Genomic DNA, 22,875 nt, shown 5'->3' with positions numbered 1-22,875 from the left:
GTGTGTATGATTACTGACAATGATAAAGCCAGCTCATCCCTGTGCAGAAATATCATTGATAACTGAATAATAAGATGAACATGAACCCATTTCCATGGTGGTCAAAGGCGGTGCTATAGTTTGAATGTTACACATTGCCTAAAGGCCGATGTGTGAAAAACTTGGTCTCCAACTAGGTACTATTTGGAGGTGGTAGGAAATTTGAAAGATAGAGCCTAGTAGAATATATATATAGTAGATTATATATATAATATATAAATTATATATATGTAAATAATATATTATTTATATATAATATATAATATATTATTAATAATATATTATTTATATATTATTATATTATATATAATATATAAATTATATATGTAAATAATATATAATATATATTATTTATAATATATTATTTATATATTATATATATAATCTAATGCATGCAAGGCAAGCACTCTACCACTGAGCCACCTTCCCAGTCCTAGACTAGTAGATTTTTATATCACTAGGGGCTATGGTAGTTTTCTCCTGCCATTTTCCCACCATGAAATGCTGCCTTACCGCAGCTAAAAGCAGTAGGGCCAGGCCAAATCCAGGCTTTTGAAAGTCTTAGGTTTTAAATAAGAAGAGGTGGTTGCTGAGTAAGAACCACACCATGCATGTGGTATTCAGGTAAGGGGTAGGTTTATTCATCATTCCTGCTGGCACCAGGCCATGTTGGCGCTCCATGAGGCTGGGAAAGAGACCTGGGAATGAAAGTGTCTGGCCCTAGGCTAGGCCTTATCTAGGGTAGGGTAGGGGCGGGGGTTGGGGAGGGGAGTGGCCACATTGATTCTAGATGTGACCTCAGAGGATGCAGATGTGATCTCTTCCAGGTGTGCCAGTTGCCTAGGTAACACCGGTACTGGGAGGAGACTTTGCTGGGAGGAGGGTGGAGTCTGCTAGCCTTCCAGGAGTGGACCTTACAGTAGGAACAGCAACTTTAATGCGGGGACTCTTTAAGAACAGGAACAAAGCCAGTCACTGGTGGTTCATAGCTGTGATCCTAGCTACTCAGGAGGCTGAGATCTGAGAATTCAAAGCCAGCCCAGACAGGAACAATCCTTGAGATTCTCATCTCCAATGAGCTACCCAAAAGCCAGAAGTATAGCTGTGGCTCAAGTGAGAGAGCGCTAGCCTTGATCAAAAAATGCTCAGGGACAGCACCCAGGCCCTGAGTTCAAGCGCCAGGAATGGTGCATGAACACACACACACACACACACACACACACACACACACACACACACACACACACACAAATTAAACAGAAAAATAATAAACAAACAAAAGGAGAAAATTAGTTATGAAAACAAAATCAGGCCTAAACTTGAATATTGGTTTAAAATAAGAAATAAAATAAATCCCTTGAGCTTTGAAGACATAGGTCCCCTTTGTCTGAGACAAGAAGTGCTCACAGAAATACTTTCTGATTGCAAAAATACTTTCTGATTGCAAATCTCCCCCCTTTGAATAGTCACAAATAACCTGCCACCACCAGTAAGTCATTCTACTTGCCCATGCAAGTAAGGAGCATTGATGTTTATGCTTTCTTGTAGGCTTCATGAGAAGCCTACCTCAACCTCTACTTGACAATGACTTAAACTTTTCTCTAGCATTTCAACAAAGATCAGTTAAGGTTAAAGCTGGTCAGTTAACTGTAAGACATAAAAGGTAAAAATGAGTAGTGTAAAAGGAAGTACAGCTTTCATCCTTTCTTCCTTACTGGAGAAGGGCCATGACAAAGGGTACAACTCGAAGTCACGAAATCCTACATTTGAATCCAGCATTTGCTGGATCTGGAACATGTTCCTTAACATTTCTAGGTCTCAATTTCCTCAGGTGTGAAAATGGTACCTTGTAAGGATTCGATAACATTCAAAATGCCCAGCCACATTAGTTCTTTTCCATTAGATATGCCTTTCCTTTGCCTCTCTCCTTCTTACTCCATATTTCACCTAAGTCTTGGGTAGGTAGGTCCCTCTCAGAACTCCTGTGGTGACCTACATCATGATCAATCATTCTCTTGCTAATTCACTATGAATTCACTAGGTACCAAGATGGAAAGGGCATGCATGCAACTGTCTTTAAGAAGCTCAGGTTAATGGTTGACCCTACTCCTGGAGCCTTTCTCTGCCACTGCATAATGGCTAAGATCTTCCTCTAAGGTTAGAGTTGTGCCATACTCTTCTACAGATGCTCACAGGAAACAGGTGCAGCTCTCAGGGGTGTTCTACCTGAAAACACCATGAATCCATCTTCCACTCTCCAGCTCAGAGCCAGTGTGATCTACATGCCCTTTGCCTGGCTGGGTGATGCAGTTCAGTTGATAGTGCACCGGGCCTCATTGTTGGCATTCACCTCTAGAACAAAAAAGAATGCCAGCTCTTCCAAAGCCATACAAAAGCAGACTTTCCACCAGTGGATCACTCTTTTCTTTCTGGAAAACAGTATTCAGATCCTTATCCCCCAGTGAACTACATTTAAAATAGCTTTTGTTAAGGATTGACACAGTGGCCATTTTCATGCGTGTGTGCAAGCAGCAATGAAGTGACTGTAATGTGAACAATGTGTACTTCTTCCCACTCTGACAGAATAAATGACATTGTGTCATGGGCCTGGGAGGAGGTAGGCATAGGGGTCAAAATAAAGAAACCAAACCTTAGGTTTTGTTACATTAAATTTTGATAAAAAGCATTTTGAAACCTCTTTCCCATCATCAGAAAACCACACTGGGAAAGATCAGAGCTTAACAGCCAACACACACACACACACACACACACACACACACACACACACACACACACACACACACACACACACACACACACACACACACACACACACACACACACACACACACACACACACACACACACACACACACACACACACACACACACACACACACACACACACACACACATTCAATCCCTGAGATCATTTTCCTGAAATAGAAAACTACATATGTTTCTCAAATTTCACATCAAGCCACTGCAGAGGCCAGACTGCAAGGCTGAATTGGCCAAAGTAAGTAAGAGAGAAAGGAGAGGAGAAGAGAGGAGGGGCAGGAGAGGGAATACACAGAAGAAAAAAAGCCCATTCTTCCACATCACCACATTCTCTAGCACAATCTAAACTTACAAAACACCCCCATTTTCACAGAACTTGCAGTGAAGGTTGCTTATCGGGCAGCCTTTACTTTGTCAAATTAAGACACATTGCCTTGGATTAGCAAGACTCCTTAAATTCGAAATGACTTCATGGTTGGCTCTCAGTGCAGTGTCTCCAGGGCCAGCCTCCAGGAAGCCATCCAGAGCAGAGCCTTCCCTCCTCCCTCACTACACTGACCTACCTGACTTCCAGCGAGACAAGAGAGCAAAATCTGAAGCAGACAGGCTGTCGGTGCTAATTAAAAGTCCAAACACCTCTTTAGAAACTATCTCCAACTCAATATTTATATAGAATTTAAACCTTCTAGCAGGCAGGGCTGGGAAGGGGAGGAGGAGGTGAAGGGTGGAAACAGGTTTGAATGGCATTTGGAACCCATTAATTTCTTTTAAAGACAGGCCACCCTCCCCCCCATATGCACCCAGAATGGTTCAAAATGTAAGGAAACCAGGAAGATAAATGAGCTGAAGATTATTTAGAAAGCCTAGAGAGAGTGCTCGCCTTTTGAAAGAATAATAACTGGGCAATAATGAGAGCTGACATTTTTTATTGGTTAAAGCAGGTTTTTTGGCACATTTTAATGACACAGGTTGACAATTTTTTATATTTAACAAAAGGAAAAACAATCTTCCAAATGACTTGGGAACAAAGAGCTCTCTGACTGCAATATCTTAATAGCATGTAAGAATTCTCTTCAAAGGCTTTTGACAATAATTTAGAGAGAGGAAGAAAAGAAAATAAGAAAAAAAAGAGATTTAAAAAATAGATAATTAAGTAGAAATTAAGAGAGAAAAACCAAAGAGAAGACAACAGCATTTTAACATTAAACCCAATCCTAAAGGGCTGATTCTAAGGATAGGCCTTAACAATTCTTTTTCAAAGAAATGTGTTTTAAAAGAGAGCTCAAGAGGAGACTATGGTTTTTATTCTATTAACTCCCAAACATTAGGCCTGGGAAGGGCTACTTGGATACCCCAATTCAACTACTGCACTTTGCAGATAAAAAGGGGCCCAAAATTACCAGACAAGTATGCTTCTGGCCACACCATTTCTGTATCTTGTATCTTACAGCATGGGTACTTCCAAGCTATGAAAGCCCTTACAGCATCATGGATTCCAAGATGCTACCCCAAACCATAAGGACAACACATTCAGAAAAGCCATTCAGAGGATGCTAGTTTAAGAATGCACAAAGACTGAGATACCCCATCCATCGCAAGGGAGGTTTCCTGGAGTCAAGAAAGGAACCCCTAAGCAAGGCACGATGCAAGATGGTCCCTGGTGATCCAGCTCTTCCCACTGGCTTCACCCTCAGAGTAAGACCTTTCTGGTTTCTGTAATATTCCCCGGAAAATGAGATCTGAATTTATACCCCTTTTACATTTTCAAAGCATTTTCAATAGAGAATATACCATATCTATTTGTAAATGAGAAATCAAATGGAAAGATCACTCTCACTTTACCATACCAAAAGAAGGAATCGAATTAAATTCTAAGAGTGATTCAAGGTCTCTGAGAAAATTGTTCAGGAACGGAAAAGCTATACAGTATTGCTGTTTAGTTGGAAACCTGCAGTCATGCTGGCTATCATCTTTCAGGCATACAAAATTCATGTCTAGATGTATGAAGCAGAGAGCTGGAAAAGAAGTTCATAGAAACCAAATGTATTCAGACTAGCAGCTCTGAACAAAGGATGAAAGTCATAATCACCAAGATCACACATTTTCACCCAGATTCCACAGACCAAAGGTTAGGATCCTTAAACTTCCTCTATCCAAATTGGCTCAGCATGAAGATACAGATAGTCAGTGCTATGACAAAGAAGTGTTAGGATAAGGTAGCAGCAAGACTCATGCCCTGAGAATCTGAGCCTCCAAAGACTTGGATGAGAAACACTGATGTCAGCCCTCATCCCCTTATCCTGACTGACCCAACCTGGTCGGTTCTCTTAATCTCCCTGGACCTTCAGCCTCTGAATGGTCTAGCCTAACATCTCCCCAGCACTTACTCATGTCTTTATATCCACTATAGCTCCAAAATGCTCTGGGTGACTCTCACTCCATGTCTCATTGGGAATCTGATTACTGCCAAGATACAATCCCCAAACTGAAGAGGACCAGCAGGAGAATAAAGCACTAAAAAGGTTTATTTAGTTTCTGAACAGTCCATCCTTTCCACCCATCTGCAAGCTATTTAACAGAGTTTGAGCTCACCTTAAATTTAACAAACACTAAGAGCTAAGACCTCAACCACCAAGGAGGAGGTGCTACACTAAAACCAGACTTAGCAGAATAACTGCCAGATTCTTTTGGTTTGTTGTATAATGGTTCTTGGCAATGCTAGATAGCTATCTCAGATACTTCTTTTAGAAATCTTTTCCTTTAAGGCACTCAGATTTCAAAAGATGTTCAGGATACATTGTGAAGAAAATGAAAAGTCCCTCGAAGATGTATATTTGTGCTTTCTGTGATAGTGCATTCTGAAGCACAAAAACCCAGCATTGATTTCTATATATGAAATAAAGAATATGTGGTTTTATATATTAAAGAATTTGAGGGCTGGGAAGGTGGCTCAGTGGTAGAGCGCTTGCCTTGCATGCCGGAGGCCGTGGGTTCGATCCTCAGCACCACATAAGCAAAAAGAAAAAAGCCGGAAGTGGCGCTGTGGCTCAAGTGGTAGAGCGCTAGCCTTGAGCTGAAGAGCTGAGGGACAGTGCCCAGGCCCAGAGTTCAGGCCCCACGACCGGACCCAAAAAAAAAAAAAAAAAAATTTTGAGGCTTCCTCATCTTGGTGGAAAGGTGGGTAAATGTTGTGAAGAGCTATAGTTACTTCTACCAACACACCAAAAAAAAAAATAATAATAATGCAGACAGTATTTTAACATCTTAATGCATATTAAATGTATATGTCTGGTCATAGATTGTCTTCTTTTAGAATCCTAAAACCCAAACATTCTTTTTTAAAAACATACTACTAAAGCTTGTAGATAATAAACTACCAATCATTTTTGACTGCTCTAATAAAAGCAAAGTAAATAAACAATATATTCAATCTTGGATAAATAGCCAAATGTACACACAGTACTTCTTGTTTACCAATGTCCCAGAAACCATCCAGAGGTCCTACCCATAGTGTTTCATTTTCTTCACAAAGCAAGTCCATGTCATTTTTGTCCTGCATTTGCTCAGAGAAAATGAACCGACAGAAATTAATTATCTTCCCAAATTTCACCCAAGTGGAAAGTATCAGAGACAACTCTCTAAGCAAAGGACTGTTTGACTGTTGGGGTCCAGCTTTGTGTGTGTATGGGGCTTAAACTCAGGGCCTGAATGCTGTCACTGAGCTTTTTTGCTCAAGGCTAGCACTCTATCACTTCAGCCACAGCTATACTTCCAGACTTTTTGTGATTAATTAGAGATAAGAGTCTCAGTAACTTTCCTGCCTGGGCTGACTTTAAAATGAAATCCTCGATATCAGCCTCCTATATAGCTAGGGTTACAGGTGTGAACCACCTGCACCCAGCTTTGGCTCTAGCTTTTATATGGACTTATAAAGCATAAGCCTGCCTTCTGCTAGATCGGAGAGAGGTATCTCATAAGTTCACTGTTACTATGTTTGTGAAGAATCAGTGAATGACTACATGAATGAATGACAGAAATCAGAAGCTACAGTGGCTTCCAGCTTTATCACCAACCTTATGTCCACTGTCTGTACGCTCCTATCTCTTTCTCCAATCACAGAAAGGTTACAAAATAGTATCTGGGACACTGTCAGCTTAATTTACTAAGAAATGATCATTTTTCCAGTCTCTTTTACCTGTCTCCCATCACCTCTCCACCTTCTCTTAATAGTAAGGGAACTACAAGTGTATTTGGATAGTAAAGGATCCAGCTTTTTCCAGACCACATTTTGTACACAGAAACCCAAGAGTATGTCAATGACAAACAAGCACAAAAACTACCTTCTAAGAAGGTCATTGATACAAAGCTAGCTCAGAGGTGTGGCACTGTGTTTGTTTTCCTGGACCTTCCTGCTTCCTGCTACATGGAATGTAGACTTTATCATGGGGCTCCAGAGCATTTTGGACTATGAGGTGACCTTGAAAATGAAGTAAGAGCTGAAGTAGAAATGAAGTAGTAAAGTAGAAATGTCAAAAGAGTTGATGTCCTTAATGACTATATGGTGCCGTAATAGTAGCCGAAGATTACATGTAGCTGGATTTATTTCTAAAAAAGAAATCAACTTTTGAAATTTCTATTATGTCTATTATTCATCAGTGATGAGTTAAGGTTATAATTCCTCTGTAAAGAATAAGTAATACTCTTCTTTGACAAACATGAGGGCACAAGAATATTATATTTACAGATTATTTCTCAAGACAATATTAACAACTCTGAAAAATAAGCTGATTAAAAAAGCACTGAATCATTCTTCCTAGAACCTGTGAGATTCATTTTATGCAATGCTGTTCTGAGAAGTCAGCCTGTAATACAATCATAAAGCAATGCAAATCAACATGCTTTATTATCAAGCACATTAAGAATAATTCTGCTTTTTTTCCCTAGAAAAAGAAAATTTTATGAAAGTACCTGAGGAATCCTCATCAAGATGTTTCCACAGAGGCCTAACCAAGAAATTTTGTGTCTAGAAGGATATAAATCAGTCCATTTCACCTTTATTCAGAGAATGCTAACATTTAAAAAGGCCAACTATTAAACCATAATGAGAAACCAATTTACACCTGCTGCAATGACTATAATTTTAAAAAAGGAAAGGAAAGAAACGCATTGGCAGGGATATGAAGAAATGGAAACTCTCATATACTGGTAGGAATACTAAGTGATATAGCTGCTATGGAAAAACTTGGGTGATTCCTTAAAAGCTAAACAGAGAATTACCATATGAACCAGCAATTCCATTTTCAAATTTTACCCAAAAGAACTGAGAACAGAAACTTGAACAGATTCTTATATTCTATTGCTATGGTTTTTCCCACAAGAGTTCATATGCTAGAAGCTTGGTCCCCAGCATGTCTGGACTGAGAGATGACAGGGCCTTTAAGAAGCAGGAGCTAGCCAGGTACTGGTGACTCACACCTGTTAGCCTAGATACTCAGAAGGCTGAGCTCTGAGGATTGCAGTTAGAAGCCAGCCTGGGCAAAAAAGTCAGTGAGACTCTTATATCCAAATAATTACCAGCAAAACAACAGCCAGAAGTAGAACTGTGGCTCAAGTGGTAGAGCACTAGCCTTGAGCAAAAATTCTCAGTGACAGGGCTCAGGGAATAAAAACAAAAACAAAAACAAAAAAAGTAGGAGCTAGTGGGAAGTGATTAGATCATACAGGCATCAATCTTGTTTTTTGTTTTTGTTTTGTGTTTTTTTGTTTCTTTTTTCTTGATTGTGGGGCTTGAACTCTGGGCCTGGGCACTGTCCCTCAGCTCTTCAGCTCAAGGAGAGTACTCTACCACTTGAGCCACAGTACCACTTCCACATTCTGGTGGTCAAATGGCATTTTAAGAGCCTCACAGACTTTCCTTGCCCAGGCTGGTTTTGAACCGTGATTCTCAGATCTCAGCCTTTTGAGTAGTTAGGATTATAGGCATGAGCCACCAGCACCTGATGAGGCATCAATCTTGATCAATGTCTTTCTCAAAATTCTGGGTTACCTCTCTTTAGACTAGGTTTTAAGGGACTGGGCTAGTTACCAAGAAAGTTGGTACTTATAAAGAGAGTCAGTCACTACACTTTCTCCCTCATGCTTGTATTTTTCTACACATGATTTGATATTATTCTTATCAGAAGCTGAGAAGATGTAAGCTGTGAACCAAATTAGCTTCTCTTCTTTACAGATTATCCAGTCTCGGTATTTTATTAGAGCAACAGAAAGACACCAATGTTCATTGTGGCATTATTTCAATAGCCAAAAGACAGAAACAATGGAACATCATAACAGATACAAACAATGGGAACAGCAGAAAACAACTAAGACACCAATGTTCATTGCAACATTGTTCCCAGTAGCAGAAATATACAAATAATGGGAGCATCGAACAGATGAATGGATAGGCAAATGTAGTATGTGTGTACAGTGAAATATTACTGAGCCATAAAAAGGGAGGAAATTATCCACATGCTGCAATATGGATAAACCTTGAAAATATAATACATGAACCAACACTGTATAATTCTACTTAGATGAGACATCTAGAATAGGCACATTCGTAATAGACAGAAAGGGGATTAGATGTAGCAGGAAGTAGAAAGTGGGGTTGGAGAGCTATTGCTCAATAAGAAGAGTTTGAGGTCATAAATAAATTTTGGAAATAGATATAATGATAGTTATGAAACACTTTGGACATGATCAGTGCCATTGAATTGCATACTTGAAATAGTTAAAATGGCAAATTTGAGGTGATACATTTTATATACCTCTATCAATTAGTACACTTACTAAAAAATAATTAACATACCAAAACTGTATAGTGCATGAGTTAGTTCTCAGTAAAGCTCTTGTGGTATAAACCAAGTCTTTTCTTGATAGTAACTGAGACAGAGGATCAGGAGGAGAAGAGATGAGGAAAGAATGTGGACTGCGGCAAGCCCCAGGGTCAGATATTAGTGTGCAAGTATCTCCCTTGTTCTCATGCTGCTACCTTGGCCTCAAGGAGGAAGAGATTTCTGCCCAAGTTGATGTCTGCACTCAGAGTGGCACCAGAGCTTACACAGTTGACTTTGTGCCCCATCCTCTTACTTAATTTTCTCCAAGTGGATAGGGAAAATCCATCTGTTCATTGAGCAAATGGACTCGATTACACCACATTTTAAGGGTCCAGGTGTTGAAGACAAGATGGTGCTGCCTAGAGCAACAACAAGCTCTTGTCATTTTCTATACCCAATTGCAGTGGGTTTGGTGTTCCCTTGCTGTGGAGTAAGCTCGCCTGCACATACTGGCATTCAGATCACAGAATAAGGTCCTGAATGTGGTCTTCCTACCTGCCCTACATCCACATACGCATACAAACGCTGAACATGAAGATGATGCTTACATCAACTCAACTGCATTAATCACTCAGGATACCTAAGCTCTACTTGTTAGCTGCGAAAGTGTAATTTCTGAGATGCCAGAATAGCATTTCATTCCCCATTTGCCCATATGATTTGTAGGTAGCTTCTATCAATCAGAACACATATGGCAAAGAAGAGAAGGGGCATTCTGATCCCTTACTAGGATACCTGAGATGCATTTTATAAAGATTAGTATTTATTACTCTAAGGGTGATAAATGGGACTGTAATTAAATAGGAGAACGTAGGTATCCTAGAGTGATTACATTATAGTTAATATCAAAGATGCAAATTAAAATAAGATATTGGCGTTAGGCAACTTTTAAGTTCTGTAACAAAATATTTAAAAATCTGTTTTTGAGGAAGAAAGGCTTGTTTGGGCTCAGGTTCAGTAGCGTCAGTTCATGATCACTTAAACCATAGTGCTTTAGGGTCTGTGGAAATTCTGAACATCATGTTGGAAGCAGAGGCACATAGCAGAAGAAACCCTTCACCTTATGAGTACTGAGGGGAAAGAAAGAGAGGAAAAGGCGCAAGCCTTCCAATCTTCCTCTCCAGGGCACATCCTCAGTGACTGTTCTCCATGAGGCTGTATCTCCTAGAGGTTTTACTACCTTCAAACAGCACCACAGGCTGGAGACCAAACAGAGCACAAAAGCCTTTGGGGATATTCAAGTTCCAAATTACAGCAATTGCATTGAAGCCTAAAATTTTGGCAGAATTCATATAAGCACATTATACTAGTAGAATAGAATATTGTATAAGTATTATCAGATAATATGTGTTGATAGCAAAAACCCCAGTAACATAGCAAGTTGAAAAATATATTGTACAAAGATTTCCCATTTAAAAAAAAAAAAGAAAAAATGTGGGAAGAGTGCTACTGTTTGAGATTCCAAAAATAGAATGCACAAGTCAAATGCTATTACTATTGAGAACCTAGAAATTGAAATTAGAAAATGACCAGGCCAATAACCAACTCCTGATGGATTCATAAATCATCACTGGAAAAATAATAGCACAATAATATGCAGAGGGAAAAAAATTAAAATGGTTATTTTCAAAAGGATTACAGTTTATTTTTTTTGGGGGGTCCGGTCGTGGGGCCTGAACTCTGGGCCTGGGCACTGTCCCTCAGCTTTAGAGCTCAAGGCTAATGTTCTACCACTTGAGCCACAGCGCCACTTCCGGCTTTTTTCTTTTTCCTTATGTGGTGCTGAGGAATCGAACCCAGGGCCTCAGGAATGCAAGGCAAGAGCTCTACCACTGAGCCACCTTCCCAGCCCCGATTACAGTTTATTTTTGTTTTTTTGTTTTTGTTGGTCATGGGGCCTGAACTCTGGGCCTGGGTGTTGTCCCTCAGCTCTTCAGCTCAAGGCTAGCACTCTACCACTTGAGCCACAATACAATTTCCAGCTTTTTCTGCTTATGTGGTACTGAGGAATCAAACCCGGGGCCTCATACATGCAAGGCAAGCACTCTACCTTTGAGCCCCCTTCTCAATCCCAAGATTACAGTTTTCTAAAAGCCCTAATTTCCTCCCTTTAAAGTAGGAGAAAGAACATTTGCTGAGAAGCAACACTACATTGTAATGGAGGAAAATATAAATAAAAATGCATAAATATAAAATATAATAAGACAGAGAAAATGAACCTGAGGTTTTAGAAAGTTCAGCTCTGTTTTCCCATATGCTATCCAAATGTCTCAGAAATGCTAACACATAACCTCTAAACCAAATTCTCTTCTATCTAAGAAGTGTGAGCATCAAGTTGTTAATCCAAATCCATAAAAATAACTAAACTAGACAAAGGCAGTGTCACAAACAGAATATTTCAGAAAAACATGTACCAATTCCACCCTCAAGGAATTGAAGCATAACTCTCTGGTCCTTAACTGTGGGCTGTGCAGAATGACTTCCTTCCAAAGAATACAGATTAGAAGGGGCCAGGATGGGAGGACCAATTTAGAGTGGAGACACTTGACAAACAAGATCTCAGCTAAGTCATCAGAGCCACATCAACAGCGGTAATTCACACTGAGAGTGTGAATTACAGTGTGCAACCCTGTAAAATACAATGAGATATGGGTAGATATAATATATCCATGATGAGATCCTAGAGCAGAGAAAGATTATTAGGTAAAAACTAGGGAAATTGGAATCAAGTATGCAGTTCAGATAATGATAAAATAGCAATATTAGGCCATTAATTATGGCAAGTATGCTATACTGAAGAAACTCAATTTCAAGCATATAAGCATTCTCTTCTATTATATGAAAAAAACTTTCTGGATGAAATAGAAAGTAGAAATTACTTTTGTTTATTAGAAAATTTAATAGAAAGTGCTTTTAAATACTTTATACAACTAGTCAACTTTGATAACAGAGGAGAAAGTTCTCTCAGATCTCAGTGTTACAAAAACATCCAGAATTTCTGAAGCAACAGTCACGTTTTCATCTATCCATTCAGTTAATTGTCATGCTCTCTATTTATACTTGCTTGCTTAAAGATGAATCTATTGATAATTATAATAATTTAATTTCTAAAAAGCTGTTAACATAAACTAATTTAACCTAATATTTCACCCCTCTCTCTCTTTCTCATTCACTCATTTGTTCTCTCTCTCTCTCTCTCTCTCTCTCTCTCTCTCTCTCTCTCTCTCTCTCTCTCTCTCTCTCTCTCTCTCTCTCACACACACACACACACACACACACACACACACTGGTTCTTGGGACTGAATCAGGGCCTCATATATCCTAAGCTTTTGACTAATCATTTCTCATGTTCTGAATAATTACCCCCTCAACAGCTAGAACATGGTAAATTACTAAAGCTTTCAGCATTGTGCTTGAATTGCAAAATGCTAATAATACCACCTGCTCTATGGATGGTTATTGGGGATTAATACAGTTAATATTTGCCAATATGCCTAGCACAGATAAAAGGAAGACACTCAATAAATGATCATTACCACTGTCATTAAGAATAACAGTAATTAATTTCTGTAATTTCTGTATTTTCTCACTGACCCAGATAAACAAAAGTAGCTGCCATATTTTGGAGGTTGAGAACAACAATAAAGAGGAGAGGGACATTAAAAAAAAAAAAAAAAACAAGAGAGAGAGAGGGAGTAAGATCAGTAGGAAGAAGGAAGAGGAGGAGGAAGAAGAGACAAGAAATGGCAGGAAAGAAGAGAAGAGAGAAGAAAGAAGGAAAGAAACAAAGAGAGGGAAAGAAAGAATGAGAGAGCAGGGAGGGAAGAAGAAAGGAAGAGGAGGAAAGGAGAAAGAAAGAAGAGGAATTCTTACACTGTCACTGCCAAAAACAAGTTTGAAAGCTGTAAGTCAGGTGAAATCCAATCACTTCTTAGTCTCTATTAGAATAACAGAAAGAAAAAGAAAAACACCCTCTAACCTTTTGGCATTGATTTCACCAAAGCCACCCAAAACAATCACATGTAAGAGCCAAATGAACACCAAATCTGAGCCTCTCCTTGGCCCAGAGTATGCCAAGTTCCTGTCCTATTGCCCAAAGTTTTTTTGGCCTTGGTGCATTCCACTTCAGACTCTCAATTCCCTTATTCTAGAAGATGGAACAGACTCTGAAGTCTTGTTAAAGCCTTTATTATTCAAATAGTATGTGCCACATACTTATGCACAGTGCTTCTAATATGAACACTGAGAGGACTCAAAAGGGAGAAAATGAGGCTTGAGGATATAAATTATTTTCTCCAGATTCCTGAAGGTAGCACATGGATGGAGACTGAGTCTTGGTCAGTCTAACCACAAGGATTTTTCTCTTTCTACAATGCCAGAAACTTAGTGTAAAGATTTCTTGCCAAAAGTTGTGAAGAAAGGAAATAAAATAAAATAGCTAATTCCTTCAACATTTTTCTATGGCACTGTGTGAGAAGCTTTTCTATTGTCATCAGTCAAGAAAGCTCTGAGGGGTTCCTCTTTCATCTACATTATGCAAATGAAACAGAAAAAGGCTACAGGACTAAGATATTAAGTAAAGAACTGAAGAGAAGAATGCAAAATGCAAGCTGCAGGAGGGCTCAAGAAGAGGGCAAACACTTTTGCAAAATGAGTTTGGTGGGGGCTGGGAAGGTGGCTCAGTGGTAGAGTGCTTGCCTTGCATGCATGAGGCCTTGGGTTCGATTCCTCAGCATCACATAAGCAAAAAAAAAGCCAGAAGTGGCGCTGTGGCTCAGGTGGTAGAGTGCTAGCCTTGAGCTGAAGAGCTGAGGGACAGCGCCCAGGCCCAGAGTTCAGACCCCATGACCCGCAAAAAAAAAAAAAAAAAGAAAAGAATTTGGTGCCTTTTGCTGAACATCCACAGGCTCTGCTCTGGAGAAGAAAACTGAAAGCTATGAACTCGCTCCTAACTATGGGCCAGGTGGGGAAAGGGAGCTTATTAATTGGTAGTAATGAAAACAGAACAAGTCATGAACAATAAGAAGCAGAGCCAATAAAATATGGCAGGGATGACCAGATGGCTAATAAAACATTTCTGAGGAATATACTTTCTGCTTCCTCAGAGTCTGAGACTATCACAGGCAGGGATAGAAGATGCCAAGTATATCTGAGAAATCAAGAAGAAGCCTTTCAACTATAAACTGGCCAAATTCATTGGGCCTTTCTAATACTAATCGCTCACAGGTATGGAATACCTCAGTGTCAGTACTACTTTCATGTATATTCTGCCTTGTGTTATCCAGATTTACTTGTCATAGGGATATTTATTAGGTCTCCTATGGGGATTTTGATTCAGTGGACTGAGAACTACAAGCCCAGAAGATCTGTATTTTGAATGAATGACTCACGATGATTATAGTCAGGCTTGTTCCTTACAACAAGCTTTCAGGTAGGTATACAATTCCCATGATACAGGAGAGTGAGCCTCAGAGACATGTGCACAGGCACACAATGATTAAGGAACACAAATCACAATGTGACTCCATAATGTAGGTAAATGTATGCATGTCATTTCATTAGGTCCAAATGAACCAGGGATGCCCTCTAAAAGCCCATACTGGGTTGTCAAAATACACTATCTCAGGAAATGAGATAATACAACATTCAGAGCCATCAGAAAAAAAAAATAGGAACTAAGTAAAAGCAGTGGGAAAGAAAGACAGCTCTTCCTCCAACTTTACATTAATGTAAAGAGTCCCCAAGATTTGTAAGTCATTCAGGATCCTAGTAGTGTTGCTTTGAATACTTTTGTTTTTGTTTTTTGTTTTTTTTTTGTCAGTCGTGGCACTCTCCCTCAGCTCTTCTGCTCAAGGCTAGCACTCTACCACTTGAGCCACAGCACCACTTCCAGCTTTTTCTGCTTATGTGGTGCTGAGGAATTGAACCCAGGGCCTCATGCATGCAAGGCAAGTAGTCTACCACTGAGCCACCTTCCCAGCCCCTGTTGCTTTGATTAAGAAGTCTATTTGGCTAAAATGATCTAATATTTACTTAATAGAAAGGGGGAGGGGAGAAGAGGGGAAGGGAAGGGAGGGGAGGGGACAGGAGAGGAGAGGAGAGGAGGGGAGAGGAGGGGAAGGGAGAGTAGGAGACAGGAGAGGGGAGAGGGGAAAGGAGAGGAAGGGGAGAGAAGAGGGAAGGGGAGGGGAGAAGAAGGGAGGAGAGAGTACAGGAGAGAGGGGAGGGAAGAGGAAGGGAGTAAAGGACAGGAGAGGAGAGGAGGGGAGAGAGGAGAATGGAGAGGGGAGGGGAGAGGAAAGGAAAAGAAAGGGGAGAGGAGAGGGAAGGGGAAGGGAGAGAAAGGAGGAGAGGGAAGAAAAGAAGGAGACAATGACAAAGGAAGGCAGGAAGGCAGGAAGGATAGAGACTACTCTATAGTAAAGTCCTCTCAGAAGTAACTTTAGACAATATCAACCAAAAGAAGAATCCACAAGATAAGGTCTTCAGTCACACACTGCCCTCTCCTTCCCAGTGGAGAAAACTGTAATGGTGACTAATTATACTGTATAGGGCAAAGTTAGGACCTCACCTCCAGAGTCTTCTTTCCTGAGAGGGGTAATCAGAAAAAGTTTACTGAAGCCATCTCATGGATGTCCCCCACCCTGAGATTTGGGCTAGTGAATTTTGATGCAAAGGGCAGTGGGGAGAGGGGAATGGCATGACAAATGAAGTGCCTGTGAAATGCATCCTTTCCTATCTCTTTCTGGAAGCCCATTGTGCTGAACTATCACACCCTTATCAACTCACCAGGAGCAAAGATCCCAACCCTACAAGACAGGACAGATGGAGAGAGCACAGGGGGGCTGGTACTGTTAGTCCCACTACCCCTGAGGTTAAGCAAGGAAAATGGGGAGGATCTGACCCCTCAGAAGATACTGACTCTAAGACACAACACCTGCCTCTCTAATTTGTACACGATTGTCTGTATAAATGTATGTAGGTTCCTCTGTTCTCTGGGAACTGATCCTTACATATTTGTGGGTGACCCACATTCTAAATCTTTCTCAGGTTGAGAAGACCTCACCCTTGGGGATCCCCTGAAATTCAGTCAAGAGAACAGAATTGCCATAATTAGAGTTTCATGCCAAGTGCTCTATGTATACCCACAGACACAACCACTCTGTTCATTAACAGCCACAATTCCACACTTAGAGAGTATTCAGTAAAATCTCTCTCATGTAGCACATACTAAATTTTAACATTATAATGAAAAATATTTGTTGAAATATATATATATATATATATATATATATATATATATATATATATATATATATATATATATATATATATAAAACCAGCAGTGAAGCTGTATCTCAAGTAGTACACCAACTGACTGCCCTGGGCCAAAAAGAGCCAAGTTAGATCATCACGAGGCTGTGAGTTCAAGCCCCATTACTGGTACAAAAAAAAAAAACCCAAACAAAAAAAAAAAACAAAATAAGTTCATATCACATCCAGTTAAAATCAGCTTCCTTAAAAAAATACATCTCCTGTCCTAATTTCAAAGAAATATATGTTTTCTTTTTTTCTTTTATTCACCATGCAAGAAGTGTTTGCAGGAAAAAGAAAAAAAAGAAAAATTTCACTCTGAATATTTCATATCTCCTTCAAATGTATCCAGTTTTAATGAATGGTCTTCAAACTGGGTACCCACATTCCAAGCCTCATAGTGTTTGAGCATGTATGGTGGAGGTCGAAGATAGATTCAAGATGTTTCAAGTATGCAAAATCACATGCAGATGTAAAAACAGTACGTCTAGTCAAAGAGAGTTAAGAAAGCAATATATATATATACAGACATGGAGAATGGAAGAGCATAAATAAAATTCAACTTGTAATTAACATACCGTGCTGTGACACCTGTTGCCTTCCATGATAAGAAGTCTGGGAGATCAAAGAAATGTCCCGCCTTATCCCAGCAAGTCTCTCTTAAGTTCTGCCAAATTAAATATATATTAGAATCAATTTCTTTTCTCTAGCCCTCTCCTCTTTCAATAATGTTTCATGATTTTCAAAATAAAAACACAGCCAATAATATCCATGAAAACATCTGTTCAAGGGTTTAGAGAGTATGATTTTTTTATATAAAAAAGCAGTACTTATATAGGAAAGACAAAAATTGTAAGTATTGATCCTTCCAAAAAATGACCATAATTTCTCTTTTATTCCTGTTTGCCAACCAGAAAGGGGAGAAAGCACTCCATCTTCCCTGTGAATGTGAGCATATGTTTCAAACATAAAGTAAGATAGTAACACTGAACAGCTATAAATGAGAGGGGAGTTATACTAAGCAAAGCACAGGTTTGTTAGATGTAGGATCACTGAAGACCTTGCATAATGAATGTGTCTACCCTGCAGCCAAACAGATTGGCCACAGTGGATGATGGAATCTGAATATATCATTTCTAAAAGAGACCATTAGGGCTTTTGACAAAATGAGACCTCCTGGTGGTAGTAGCAATGAGGAACCAAGAAGCATTTCTTCCTGCAGCCATATCATCTCCATCCATCAAAGCCAGAGACCTCAGTCAACCACCCAATAAGGATGAGGAATCAGATACAACATGTTAGAGAAGAACTTTTCTTAAGAGCATACATGGTCTAGGAAGACCATGGGTTTTCCCTGGAGACCAGTCAGCAAAGGGAAAGGGAAAGGGAAAGAGTTTGGGTGACAGGACACATGTCTGAGAAGCCTGCCCCTGGCTTTGAGATGCTGGCTGTCTGAGAATGTTCTTCCACTGAGCTATATGACTCACAAAAGCCATAAACTGCCATACTTCCCTAGGAAGTATGCTCCCAAATCAACAGCTTTAATTTTATCAAATTAATTCTGTTCTTCTAACCCTTGGGCCTATATCAGAAGGTAGTGATTGTCCTCTTATTTTCTCCACAGCTTACAATGTTTCCCATTCATATGACCTCACATGATTCTCAGCATGATTCTCAAGTAGCTGTAATACTCCTGTTAAGGATGTAGAAAATGAGAGTCAAGTTCCAACAGCTTCCACCCAAGTCATCCCGAGTTTCTGCTGTAACCTGAGTGCTCTTCCCATGTGGTACCACAGCGACCACCCTGAAGCCGTTAATACTACAGAAGCTGTAGGTTTGGGCCTCTGGAAACAAGATGATGAAAACTACTGCCATTCTTGACAGCAGAGAAGAAACAAACAAGACCTTCCAAACACAGTGCAGAGATTCCAACATCAATCTTGAGCAAATCGCTAAATTTCTGTAGCCCTAACCCATCCTCCATGTACAAACAGAATACGTGTTAGAGAACATGCAGCATGTCTTAAACACATACAAACTTTGTATGCATCTCATCATGTGATAGCTTAAACCAATGCAAACGAGGAGAGCTCTGTACTGAATGAGTTAAGTTTTTCTGTCTCCCAGTTACCAAGCAACTAACAAAAATGAATCTTTTCAACAAAAAAAAAAGGAAAAAGAAATAATCAGCAATGACTTGGGGTGAATTGACTTGGCACTCAAGGTTTCTGCATTCCAATAACAATCCTTTGAGCTAAGCAATCCCCTGGCTTGAAAGTAACCAAAGAAAAGAGCTTTCTTCCCCTCCACCCCCTTTCTAAATCTCTTATTACTTCATAAAAACCACAGTACTTCATGGGAGGAGGCTACTACTCAAAGCTCACACAGCTGCAGGGCTCAGCAGAGGGTGGGGACAGAGCGATTACATCCAAGATTCAAGGCCAGTCCAGGCAACAGCTGCCCTGCCAACCTCTGGGCAGAAAAAAGGCACCTTCACCCTTTCCCACCCAATGCAATGTTCCATGAAGCTGTGAGATTTCTGCTACTTTTAGACACAGGAAGCAAATAGGGAAAATGAGGTGGAAACTGCAATGGCACCAGGGTCTAAGAACACCATGAGAAAATGGTGATTCCCAAAGAAGGATCATCAAAGTGTTCTATTGCAAAGAGATTCTGTCCAGGCTATCTGTAGTTATCAGTGAATAGAGAGAAGAAACAGAATGCCTCGATTCCCCAGTAAAAAGAATCCTACTGGTACCTTCTAAGTACTCATAGTGTTGGTTTTCAGAACAACTATCCAAGAAAAAGCAAACCTACATCCTTACTTGATGTTCAGGACTTTCAATTAGGCTGAAATTCCAGAGAGGAAAAATATCTCAGCAAGAAACTTAATCCTCAATGTCATCCTTAAAAGAAAAATGATACTGAAAGTATAGAATGGGCCCCAACTAGGAATGTTCCAGAGTGAATAAAACATTTTTAAAGTTTCAAACTCCCACCCATAGAGACTAAGACCAGATATTAAAGATGTTTCAAAGCAGATACATTCACTCAGGTCTATGCTTCTAGATAAGGGCCATCTTTCTAAACACTATGACTTATTGTTTCATTCCTTTGTTTAAAATGTTTCAACACATTCTTGTGACCTGGAATCACATTTTCATTCCTTAAAATGGTTTTTAGGCCTCTTACGAACCTGGTTCCAACTTGGCCATTATCATGATAATGTTTTTCTGGGCTAATATCCCATGTCCAGAAATGCTAACACTACATTTTGCTTTCATCTCATTTCTTTAGACCCTCTCAACTCATAGTTTTCTTTTTGTGTTTCCACGCTTTTGTTCAGCCTTGTACCTTTTCTTGGATTTACTTTCCTACCCCTCCCTTTACCAACCTTCTCTAAGTCTCAAATTCAGCTCAGGTATTACCTTTACTGAAAATGTCCCCATTCCATGCTGTAAGTGAATTATATATTCATGTGCCTAAATCCACATAAAAAATGACAAATTTCTGGAAGGCAAAAGACAAGTCTAACTCATGGGGAAAAATAAAAAGCTTTAGGCAATATAAAATTAATTTAAAGGCCAGGACTTTCAAAAGAAAGTTATAAAGGAACTAGAAAAATGTTCACCAATGAAAAGTAATTAGAAATATGACGTATGACAATAATGTAATGAGTCTGATACCAAGATTTGGTGAAGCAGTTTCATAACTATCATATTTTGTGTGTGGCTATATATCTATCTCTAATGAGTAATCACAGACAGAGTGCTGAGAAAGAAAAGAACTTTGGGGCTCGAGAAGTTACAAGAGGCATCATGGAGGAGACACTTGAGCTGAAGCCTAAAGGTCAAGTCAAATAAATACGACACTGCTGGGAAAGACACTGAAGCCACAAAAGCCTGAACTGACAAGACAGATTATTCCCATTAGCAAAGGATTTGTTCAACTGTGCCATCGTATAATTTATTTGTAAAATGAAATGATTCCATTGCACAATTCATTTTCAAAAGTTAGATTCATATACATTCCCTTCTCCTCTGTCTGCCTGTTACTATACAGAACGATGAATTTATAATCTGCACTACAGTTGATTTCCTAACTAGAAGAGCATTATCATCTGCATAACAACTCACAGACTCAGCAAAGCTGACTTTGCCATGAAGCATAGCAGGAAAACACAGGTAGAATATGGGAGAAATGAGTCCAAGAACTTTAGGCTCTGGCAGCTCTGAGTTTGTTGTCCTCTTTATTTCTGAACCTAGGGAGCTTTAGGAAAACTAGTTTCTCCAAAACCCATTTTCCTCAACTGCCTCCCAACTAGCATCTATCTCAAAGGATGCTGTGAGCATAAAAATGAAATCAGTCTACAAGGTTCAGTCATTACTGCTACAGACCTTCATATTTTTCAAAACCACTTGACAGGTATGATCTCATCTGAGCTGTACAAATCCTTGAGGCAGGAAAGGCAAGAAATCATAAACCTCACCTTGCAGATTAACAAAATAACACTCAGAAAGGAGCTGTAATTGTTCCAGTACCAGGTGGTAGATAATTGGAAAGTCAGTCAGACAAACTTTTACTTCTAAAGCCCAGGCCAGTGCTAGTTTAGATTTCTGCTTCTGTAAAGCATAAAAATGCATGAAGTCCAAGAGGATCGGAGGATAAGGCCATAATATAACCATGGCTCCTTGTTGGGGCACTGTCTATGGGAGGGAGTCCTCATGTAAAGAGGCCTTGGAAATGGCCAGGAATCTTGGAACAGACAAGGAAGCAAAAGGTATTTACAAGCAGAAAAGTGAAGGATCATTCTCTTGGATATGTTCACATCAATTTCATCACTTCTTTTCTGCCTCCTTCACTAGCTGCTTTTCTTTGGTGGGTCTTCAAATGTGGATCTCTCCAGGGTTTGTGCCTGAGACAGATGATTTGCTCTTTGTTCATATGCTCACCAGGAAATCCCAATCACTCCCATGATTCAATTCCAGTCAACATCCAATCTCCCAAGCTCTCTTCTGAGATGCAGCTCCTGGATGGTCCCATTATACCTCTCATTCAACAAGTCAGACAGAATCTATTACCTTCCCTCAGGTTACTCCTCTTTGTTTTCTATGTCCAAAAGAGTCATCTTCTGTTTTGTCTTCTGTTTCCTTACATCTTACATCCAATCATTCTTCTAATATAAACTCCCAGAAAATTCATGAAGACTTCACATCTCTTTATCCCACTAATAAGTCAAGGCACTCCAGGGTAATAAAACCAACAAGGGTGTTTGTGTGTCAATATGTGTATGTGTGTGTGCGTGTGTGTGTGTGTGTGTGTGTGTGTGTGTGTGTGTGTGTGTGGTGGTGGTGGTGCTGTGTGTGTGTGTGTGTGTGTGTGTGTGTGTATGTATGTGTGTGTGTGCACATCTACTCATCACTTGGGAATTGAGTCTGGTTTTACTCTATGAATTTGCCCTAGACTTAACTAAGGCTGAAGTCAATGCTTCTTTGGTATAACCTATAAAACTTCATGAACATCCCCGTCACTGTACTCCCAAAGAGCTATCTGATCCCATTTGTCTGTCTCTTTCATTAGACTGAAAGGTCCTCAAAGGCAGAAACTGCTGGGTACTTTTTTCTAATTTTTCTATTCCTAGGATCAGCATTATATCTGATATATAGACGATGAGTAATGTTAGGTGAATGAATGAATAAATGAATGAATGAGCATATATAGCAGCTAAATAAGAGTTTGTGGAAATGAAAATAAGGGATGAATGGATAAATTAATGAGGTTGTGAATAAGAACTGTCCCAGTTTCTCCTTTTTCATTCAAGTTAATGGCTTTTCTCAGTCTGTTTCAGGAGAAGAGACATATT

General features: G+C 39.6%; 1 protein-coding gene across 6 annotated transcripts in view; it reads right to left on the bottom strand.

Annotated features, from left to right (window-relative positions):
* The window catches only part of Fggy (FGGY carbohydrate kinase domain containing), a 377,144-nt gene that overhangs the window by 295,456 nt on the left and 58,813 nt on the right, over nucleotides 1–22,875 (bottom strand). For 5 of the 6 annotated variants that reach the window (XM_069987161.1, XM_069987164.1, XM_069987162.1 and 2 more), the window contains one exon: nucleotides 17,591–17,679. The exons of the other annotated variant lie outside the window; for it this stretch is intronic. In XM_069987161.1, the coding sequence (XP_069843262.1) occupies nucleotides 17,591–17,679 (89 nt within the window). The remainder of the gene's footprint in view (nucleotides 1–17,590; nucleotides 17,680–22,875) is intronic. 6 annotated transcript variants of the gene reach the window in all.

Source organism: Dipodomys merriami, unplaced genomic scaffold (assembly GCF_024711535.1).
Source record: "Dipodomys merriami isolate MVZ:Mamm:240054 unplaced genomic scaffold, mDipMer1.0.p SCAF_34, whole genome shotgun sequence".
Classification (NCBI taxonomy): Eukaryota; Metazoa; Chordata; class Mammalia; order Rodentia; family Heteromyidae; genus Dipodomys; species Dipodomys merriami.
Note: the sequence above shows the minus strand (reverse complement) of the source record. Positions and strands in the feature narration are given on the sequence as shown.